This window comes from Acyrthosiphon pisum, chromosome X (genome assembly GCF_005508785.2).
Source record: "Acyrthosiphon pisum isolate AL4f chromosome X, pea_aphid_22Mar2018_4r6ur, whole genome shotgun sequence".
NCBI lineage: Eukaryota > Metazoa > Arthropoda > Insecta > Hemiptera > Aphididae > Acyrthosiphon > Acyrthosiphon pisum.
Genome location: NC_042493.1, coordinates 9,748,291 through 9,758,561, shown reverse-complemented (window position 1 = coordinate 9,758,561; position 10,271 = coordinate 9,748,291). Strand labels below are relative to the sequence as shown.

At 26.1% G+C, this 10,271-nt stretch overlaps 1 protein-coding gene across 1 annotated transcript in view; it reads left to right on the top strand.

Annotated features, from left to right (window-relative positions):
• LOC100168597 (SUN domain-containing ossification factor) overlaps positions 1-6,353 on the top strand; it is a 9,464-nt gene extending 3,111 nt beyond the window's left edge. Inside the window, exons 2-12 of the mRNA XM_001946200.5 lie at positions 531-621; positions 762-895; positions 964-1,217; positions 1,287-1,498; positions 1,586-1,849; positions 1,911-2,248; positions 2,308-2,933; positions 2,991-3,256; positions 3,377-3,610; positions 3,715-3,946; positions 5,345-6,353. Of these exons, the coding sequence (XP_001946235.2) occupies positions 531-621; positions 762-895; positions 964-1,217; positions 1,287-1,498; positions 1,586-1,849; positions 1,911-2,248; positions 2,308-2,933; positions 2,991-3,256; positions 3,377-3,610; positions 3,715-3,946; positions 5,345-5,727 (3,034 nt within the window). The 3' untranslated portion in view covers positions 5,728-6,353. The remainder of the gene's footprint in view (positions 1-530; positions 622-761; positions 896-963; positions 1,218-1,286; positions 1,499-1,585; positions 1,850-1,910; positions 2,249-2,307; positions 2,934-2,990; positions 3,257-3,376; positions 3,611-3,714; positions 3,947-5,344) is intronic.
• The last annotated feature ends 3,918 nt before the right edge of the window (positions 6,354-10,271 follow it).

The window sequence follows — 10,271 nt, the reverse complement described above, 5'->3', positions numbered from 1 at the left end:
CCCCCCCCCCCCGTAAATACGCCACTGGTTGTAGGTATTGTATAATCATTTAAAAATGTAAAACAATAAACTTCTATAACAAATCATATAAACATAGTTTGCTTATTACTTGTGGGCTAAATCAGGATACACAATTATTAATTAATGTGAAAAACAAATACTAAGTTACAAACATTCGTATCAAATAAAAGATTTAGAAAATAATACATAGGTACCTACTATATTTATAATATAACTGTATGTTGTCTGCTCACACAATATCACCGTGATAAATTTATTCATGGCTACACAAAAGTCCCATCAGTCGTGAAGATAAGAAAATAACCAAATTAAAATTAAATTAAAAATCCCCGGGAAAATCCTGAAAATTGCGATCGTTTTGAAAAAATCATACTTAAAATCAAGCGTAAAATATAGCTGTTTAAAAATATAATTTTAATGTCCAATATTGATATAGTATTGTATATTATTAATTACTATAGTAACAAAAATTAGATAAAACATTGTATAAGTAATTTAAATATTTTTAGGCCAACCATAATTGCTGAAAATGGAAATATCTCTGAAAGTGACTATAATTCATTGGTTTATGATAATACTTCAACCATATTTATACACAAAGTAAGAAATTTCAAATATTATGTTTAGTTTAACTATCAGAAGACTACATTTTAATTTATTGCTTTATTAATCAGACAAGAATTAGCTTAACCAAATTCATATTTATTAAAGTAAAATAAAATATGTATATATATTTTTAGAGTACTGACAAAAGTTCTGCTCAAAAGACATTCAATTATAAGCATAGGTGGAAAAGTATTTTAAATGTTTTGGATACATGTAATAAAGATATTATATTTCCTGAAATACAACCAAATCTTGACACTGATAAAAGGTAATTATTTTTTTAATCATTTTTATTTTTATTTTGTTCTAAAACTTTTGTTATATATTTTTTTGCAGAATAGTTTCCGAAATAGAAGAAAATCTAATGACAAATAATTTTAACTCAAGTTCAGAATTTATAACCAAAGATAATTTGGCTGAAGATTATATTACTATTAAAACTCATATGATAGATGATGATGAGTTCAAAGAAAGTAAATTTCAGTCTGTTGATGTAAGTACATCAGTCCGCAATGCTACCATAAATGAAGATATTCCGTCTTTTAGAGAGTGGACTAAAAAACAATTAGAGGAAGCTGAAAAACAACCTGGTATGAAAAAATAAATAATTTGTATGGCATCTGTCAAACTTAATCATCATTATTAATTATTATTTACAGCTACTAATGAAACTAAATATAACCACAATAAGAAAATATTAAAAAAGAATTATGCATCACCCGAATGTGGTGCCAAAGTCGTGTCTACAAATCCTGAAGCAAAATATCCACACTTATTATTAACAAAACCGTCTGATGAATATTTATTAAATTTATGTAAAAGTACTACTTGGTTTGTTGTTGAATTATGTGAAGCAATTCAAGTGAAAAAAGTATGTAAAAATTATTGTGTCTACAAATTATATTATCATTATTATCATTGTGTCTTGTATAAATTATAATATAAATTTATTTTTTAGATTGAACTAGCAAACTTTGAACTGTTTTCTTCTACGCCAAAAGAGTTTTCAGTGTATGTTGCTTCTCGACTGAATGCACGAGTGTGGACGCCAATTGCTAATTTAGTGGCAGAAGATGTGCGAATATTACAAGGTTTTATTTTAAATACAACGGATGAAAATGAATTTAACAAATATATTAAAGTTGAGATAAATTCACACTATGGAAAAGAACATTATTGTCCAATATCAGTGTTCAATGCATATGGATTATCAGAAATTGAAGTATAATAGATAGAAGTTTTTAAAAATGTAATAAATAATACATTTGTAATTTTAATTTTAGGTTTTAGAAAGATCAGATGAAAATGGATTGGAAATTAACATTGCAGAAAACGAAGATGCTGATGATTTTGATGCGTTGAATGAGGAAATCCAAAATAACCGAAATAAATCAATGGATAGTAAAAATACATTGCTCGACAGCGCCCGTGTTGCAGTGATGTCAATTGTTAAAATAGCTGCAGATGTGTTAGATATTAGGCAAAAAAATACCAACCATTTTTCTAATAATACATTAAATGATAACATTGATAATATAACAGCAGAAGTTCAGTTATCAAAATGTATTACTCCGGGATACATTATGGTCTGTCACAGTTGTAATGACACATTTTATAAACAGTAAGTTATACATTTTCAGTGTTATTTATGAGAGTATAAATCATTTTATTTTTTAATAGGATGTTTGACACTATTAGTTGCGAAGCAGATCATTTAACCGAGATGTTTCAAAATAGGTACATCCACAATACAATAATGAATAGTGATGCGTGTGTAGAATATGGATTAGATTTTTTAACAATAAAAAAAAAACCTCAACGGAAAATCTCTTTGATTAGTGATCGAAGAAAAAATTTTATCCTGTCAATTTTTTCACGTGTTAAAATAGCTGCTCTGTGTAATACTTTGGCAATTGTGCACAAAAAAATTGTATTGAACAAGGCAAAACGTGTCTACATTAGTGACAATTTGATAATAAATTTACAAACATCAATTCCAGATGAAAATGAATCAACTTCTAACAATAGTTCTACAAAACTTCAGCAATCAAAAAATGATACATCTTATTCTGATACGACTGATGATAATAAATCGACAGCGTACTTGTCTAGTTATATTGAACCTATAATTTCTCAAATATTACCAACCAAAACATTTTTAAGTTCAGATGAAGATCAAGGATCATCAAACAAATATTATGTTAAAGAATCTGCGACAATTATTAATGAAAATGCAACATTATCTTCATCTTCGAATACAGAGTTGAATTCAACAAACGAAGTTCCTAGTCCAAGTTCCACTCAATGTATATTGTTATCTGCTCTTAATATAATACTCACCTAATTATTTCATAATTTTTCAGTTGAAACTAGTTATATTGTGGAAAAACCCATAGATTCTGAACTCCAGAATAATATTGAAACAAACATTACAAATGAAGGAACACTAGTTGAACCACCTTCAGATACATTTGATAGTTTTTTCAAAGATTTTGAAGTTGAAGAACAGGATAATGACAAATGTAACCCTACAGCAGCAGAGTCATTAGTACATCACACTGTACAACCTTCAGTTCAATCACAAAATACCAAGCAATCTTTATTCATTCGCCTAGCAAATCGTATTAAAGTAATACATGATATAATTAATTTAATAAGCATTTATAGTTATTCATAAATAGTATAAAAATTAAAACAAAATAGAATATTTATGAATCAAAATTATTTAAATGTTCTTTTTTGTTTATAGGATTTAGAACGAAATATGTCTCTCAGTGGTGAATATTTACAAGAGCTTAGTACTCGTTATAAGAAACAAGTTGATGATATGCAACGTACTATTTTGGAGTTAACTGAAGAAAACAGATTGAAAAGGGAACAGGATTTGAAGATTTATGGAGAAATAAAATTTCTTAGTGATCAAGTGGCTTCACTTCAAAATTCACTCCACTGTCTAAAAACTGAAACAGAAAATTTAAATTTGGTGATTAATTATCTCGATTTTAGTTTATTAAACTATTCAATATTTGTTGTTGTATGTTTATAATTGCGACAAATTCTTATGTTAAAATGTATTTTTGTTTGCAGTTTTCAGTTATTGTTCCTGAAAGCAATCCCCTCAAAATTGGAATAATTTGTTTATTAATATCAACATATATACTTCTTAGAATAACAGGTATTATAGGAAAGAAAAATCAAGAATTAGAATGGAAGAATTCTAATACAGGAATGGGCGCACGTAGACAATCTACTAATGATATTTCATCAAATATTAAAGAGAAACATCGACGTCCTAGTGAAGAAGCATTATTTTCATCTGGTAAGAACATATTTACTGTTGTGACTGTAATATTATAATGAACATGAGTTTAAAACCCTTTTTTTTTAAATGCATTTTTAAAGAGAATAATTATTGTAAAATTTTAAATTGGTAACTTTGTTACTTTACTTATTTTATTTAACTTTTATAGTTAGGTAAACGAAAGACGATGGTTAAGTCAGAATTTGGCAGTTAGACTTAATTTCAAAGTTATGGCCTAATGAAGTTTGCTATTTTTAGATTTTTACGCATTCGCATGTCATTCTAGTTTACCGCCTATAACGAATATTGATTTTTCACATACAATGTACATTTTTACTTATATGGACGCGACTTAAGGGGACGTTATACTGACATATTTTGTTGTCTCCGCCTTACAAGTGCTGCGTACCTTAACAAATTTTAAGCTCAGCAGATCACGTTAAGCTCTGTTAGTTTAAAAACTAGAATGTGTTGACTTCTTATATAATTTAAAGCTAAGATTTTTATCTGGGGTATCTCTATCTCTTTTTATTATATTTTAATTTTAAAGCAAGTTATGAGTATTTTAAGATGTACAAACAATTTACAATTTTAAAATACTCATTTTATAAGTTAATTCATTCTAATTTTTAAACTAACGGATCTAAACGCGATCTGCTGAGCTTAAAATTTGCTATTTTATGCCCTTGTATACCAGAAATAAAATATATTAGTGTAACGTCCTCTTAAGATATAATACCTATTGTTGCAATTGTTTTTGGAATGGCAACAAGTCTGGTCGCAAAACTTAAGGTCCTAAGGGTCTCTCGTTGGATGGTTTTTTTTTTTATTCAGACTTATTACACAAATATCAATAAAATAAAAAATAAACCTTTTTTAAAATGTTTTCAGTCTTGTTGGTACAATATAAAAGTAAGTACAGTGGCCAAAATCTGATTGCTCCATAAAATATAGAGTAAAAAACCGTTTTATATAAAAAAAAAATCATGAATGATGTGGTAAAATTGCACCTGTGTGTATCATAATATGAACAAAATAACAAAAAAATAGTAAAATTGTGAACTTCAATAGTCTAAAACTTCAAAACTAAGTCCAACCACCAACTTTTACCTTGACCCCCTTTTTCAGTATACTTGTGTATATAAGTTTAAAAAAAATGCAAGTAAAAGGTGTTTGTTAAAGTAACAATATATCGCAAATTGTAAAATCTCTATTTTTTATGAGTGTAGAGTATAATATTATTTAGTGATTAGTAATATTTCATAAATTTCTTCGGTTAGAAGATTTATTTTAATATTTAGATTTACATATTTATTTTAACAGTAAACCCAAAATAAACAAAATTAATTACTACATTAATTTTATTATGACAAAACAAATATTAACTTAACTGTAAATTTTTTATATTTTCATTAGGAACCACTCATCAAGATTTATTAATTCGAAATAACAACGGAGAAAATATAAAAATTGAAAAAAAACGTAAAAAAAAGAGAAAAGAGCTTATTTTGAAATCAAAGTCAAATGCAATTAACCTAGAAGCAGGTGGTATTGATAGTAACATCAAACTAAAATCTACCTCTAGCCTTTCCCAATCAAATCGAAGAGCTTCCTCATCTGATCTTACTACTTGCAATGGTTCAACACATGATTTCATAAAAACTGCTCTGTCAGTTAGAAATAAACGAAGTTCCGGACCGTTACAACATACCTTAAGTGTCCTTGATTCCAATAAAAACAAAAATGTAACTGAAACAAAGTCTAAAAGTATTAAAACTTTTTTCAAAAAAATATTTTAGATCCTTTAACTAGCCTGTAATTTAAATTTTGTTGATAATATTTGTTAACTATTTTTATGTTTTTCCTTTGGTATTGTGGAACTGATGTTATCTATTTGTTAATATGTTGTACCTATTAAAATATTTTGATTTTATTTATCTATATAATTTATGCAATATATGGTTCATTACAAACACATTTTTATCGATGACTGACAAAATCATATAGTTTGATCAACTTCATGTTTATTTAATTAAAAATGTAAGGTCTTTCACAATAAAAGCACAAATATAAAGTTATATTAATTAATATTATTGTATCTTATCTATTTTTATACACTGTATTAAAATGTTAACATGTATTATATATAGGTACTTAAGTTTATTAGGAAATTGATTATTATGTATTTTTATAGACTGTATGCAATATGCATGTTATGTATGAACAATTTTAGTAATAATACACAATTTAATGTTTTAAATGAGAATATTCTATTTTAGTTATAAACTAATTGGTCTTCAGTCATTATAGCCATTTTAATTAATATATTCTAAATAAAATTGTGAATTTCCTCTGTACATTATAATAATCTTGTACACATGTTTTTATGATCGATTTTAATTAAAAATCACTGAGTATCAGAGTATAGATGTGTAAACTTGCATAATTTTGTTTAAATATGGAATACTGTTTGTTTTTTTATCGGTTTGAGTTATGACATAAGAAATTATTATATCAACTCGTACAGTAAATTTAAAAAAGTTGCTATAAAATATTTTTTCACTTGTACTAGATAATATGAATTATGAATGCATTAAATGGCATTTTTATAATATCAACCTTTTTCATGTCATGTGCCAAATTTTGTGATCAAAGTTTTACATTAATTTTTCTGTAAAGTAATATAATGTTTAGGGTTACTTCTACAATTTTTCTCTGGGTAATCTTGGTTTTAAAAAAATATTCATTATATTTTTTTTAATATTACGTTTATGTTTTGTAAGTTTTAAATATTATAATGTAACACTAGAGCATTAGCTTCATCCTTAATGGATGTATCATTCTCTGCTCAAATTCATTGTGGAAAATAAACAAAATATTATACCTGAAAGTAAGCTCCTAACTTTCAAAATTTTATAATCAGTATCTATATTATTTAGAAATTATTTTAAATGTAAAATGAAATAAAAATATTTTGGGTTGCTGTTAAAACTACTTAAGATTTATTTTTATGGTTTTTATTCATTGACTAGTAACTTAAATTATAAAACAATAGTAAAAATTACTTTAAATAAATTAACAAAATTAAATCCAAAAGCACTTATTTTCTTCTGTGGTTCAGTAATACACACATGATCATGATCTCACGGTTTAAATATTTCCATTTCTATCTCTAAAGTAAATTAATAATAAACGAGTTTATTTTATTCCAACTAAAAAGATTTATATTTCCATTACAACCTTGATTTTGCATACCTAACTGGATTTTAAACGTATTCATCTAAAATAAAACAGATATTTAATCCGACTCATGACCAAGTTACTTAACTACGTTTTAGCCGGGGCCCATCTGTAGGTAGGTACTGACTTGACACTCATACATTTCTGTTACTTTGTTATGTTTGCTAATAAATAAACTCCTGTTCAACTGTTTGATTTTAAATCACCTATTCCAAAAATTATAGGGGATAATATTATTGAGGGTTTGATATGACGGTTTTATATTTTATTGTTATTTGACTTTAAATTTGACTGTAAAAATAAAAATAAATTTGTAAAATTAGATAGATATTAAATTGTTTTGAGACAATATTTATACAAATAGATATGTCATACCAACAAAAATATTATTCTTAATAGCTGTTGTAAGTAATGGGTGATTTTAAACTAAGATTACTCAAAAACATAAAAATAATGATTTTGTGTAAATGCATTTTGTCTATGTTATACATGAATTAGGTTAGAACTTGAGAGAAAAAACAAACAGTGCGCTGAGTGCTGACATCCTCCTACTGGCTTCTGACGAATTTAATATTTAAAAATTGTTTGAAATACAAATTGAGACCAGCAATTTTAAAGTTAACAATATTATTTTATCTTTGGTAGGTATTAGTTTATTGTTGAATTCTGATTTGTAAATTCTCTATCCAGTTTTTTTTTTTAATTCTATGATCCTATAGGTATTTACCTATCCTAAAAAATGTTCTGTTCCTTCTAAAATATTTTTGAAATCTCTGGATTGTTTTGGTATTTTTGATCATTTTATAATTAATTTTACCTGAAATGGCTGGTAATAATATCTTTATATATATATTACTTCTATCCATGTGTGTGTGTGTATATATATATATATATATATCACTGAAATCCTCCTAAACGGCTTGACCGATTTTGATGATATTTTTTGTGTGTGTTTGAGTTAGTGGTTCCTGGATGGTTTAGATTCACAATTGGGTCCGGTAGTCTCAACCCTGGAGGGAGGTGCTCAAACAGGGATTTTAATTTTTATGATGGACATTTTTGCTTATAAATGGTTGATATTGGTTACAACTTATATGAGAAATAACTATAGAAGAAATTTGTGTTATTTTTGTATATTATAAATAGTTGCCATTATAATAAGTGTTTGAAGTATGAAATATTTCACTAAAACGTGAAACATTGAAATTTTTTTTCACACAAAACAAAACACAATTTATTTATTTTTTTAACACAATTGTTCAGTGTTCTAAATTCTAATGCAAGGATTCAGTAGGTATACAATATACATGTGTACCATTGTATACCTACTTGTATCAATTAAACATTAAAATATTTAAAAATGTTTAAAGTACCATTTTAAATGTATCATACCAAAGGTTAGGTATACATTTAGGTACCATACAATTATGAAGGTGATTTATGACAATTATATGCAAATATAAAATTTATTTAAAAATAAAACAAAATTTATTAAAATACTGAAATATTTCACAAATTTTCAAACACTAATTATAATTATTCGGGCAGATGAGGTAAAAGCATTCATCACATAGTCACGTTTATGGTTTAGAATAGAGAAATTATATCTTAAGACAAATATTGAAATATGAGAGTTGAATGTATATTAGTTGTAGTAGCTATTACATTATAGGTAGGTACTCAAAAATTCAAAAACTACTTAACCGATTTTGTGAAAAATTCAAATTGTTCTTGGAGATATCAGGAAAGTTTAAAGAATAGTTTGATGTTTGAACTACGTACGATTTATACAAAGTTCTATATTATACAATCCACCACAAATTAATTTTCCATCTTTGTCGAATTACCTAGTTCACAAAGCGACGCAAATTTTCCTGTGAACTGAGGTAGAGAGGTACTATGGTGACTAAGATACACTTATATAATCTACATTTTGTATTTTTTCATTTTCTCAGGTGAAGTCAGGTAATACAACTAAGATTGGATGTTGGTTCATCCAAAGTTAATAGCTTTAAAAATCAACTAGACAATTCTCAATAAAAGTTATGTCCAGACTCCAGGGCTTGCATTTGAAAGATAAATTCCATTTTATGTTAGGTAGGTATTTATCGTTATTTAGAATAGTGTTATTACTAATTAAATGTATTAATAAAAGACTTGGGTAAAATACTTTATGATAATAATATTCCTAAGTATTTGGAAAGTAAAGTTTATTTGAAAAAGTATTCCAAATATTTTTAGAATACTTTTTTTAGTAGATTTAGATTTCTATAGGTAGCAAAAATATTACTTTTTCAATTCTGTGTATATAAATGAACATCATTATAATTTTGATAAAACACACTTATCTGGCTATCTATAATCTATTAGTTATAAAATATTATATTAAAATTAATATTTGATGTTAAAAAAGTATTCCGAATACTGTACTCAGAATACTTGTAAAAAGTAATCAAAATACCGTATTGAATAGGTACTTAAAAAAAAAAAGTATTTAAAAAGTATTCGGAATACTACCCAAGTCTGATTAATAATAACTTATGCGGGCAGGATGTACCTATTGTACCTATAATGGCACGGATACGGAATATAATATGATCAATTCTAATGTTCGTATGCATGAAATAAAGATGCTCGGAATATTGGTACGGTCCATACAATTTGTAACAAAAGAAATAAAAAATGCGGAAAACTGGTACTATTCAAAATTTAATTTTCAGGGGTCCTAAAATATTTACAATGTTTATAATATAATTTTGATAAATCACCATCGTCAACAAGTTAAATTTAAATAATACTTAAAACAAAAAAATAATAACAAAACACAAATAAGTACATACAAAGTAGAAGCAGATAAAATAAATATAAAATATAGGTACAATAAATATAATATAATATAATTTATGATTAATAAGAATTAATTCGTATACTTTGCTATATTATTTAAAAATTGTCCTATTTTAATTGCTTTATTTAAGAATCTATCACATTCGTTGTGTAGTTTGTCTTGCAAGGTATTTTTTTTTTTTTTTTGGACTTTTAGGCGGTAAGGTAACGGAAAACTGGTACGGTCTTTATAAACACGGAATACTGGTACGGTCCA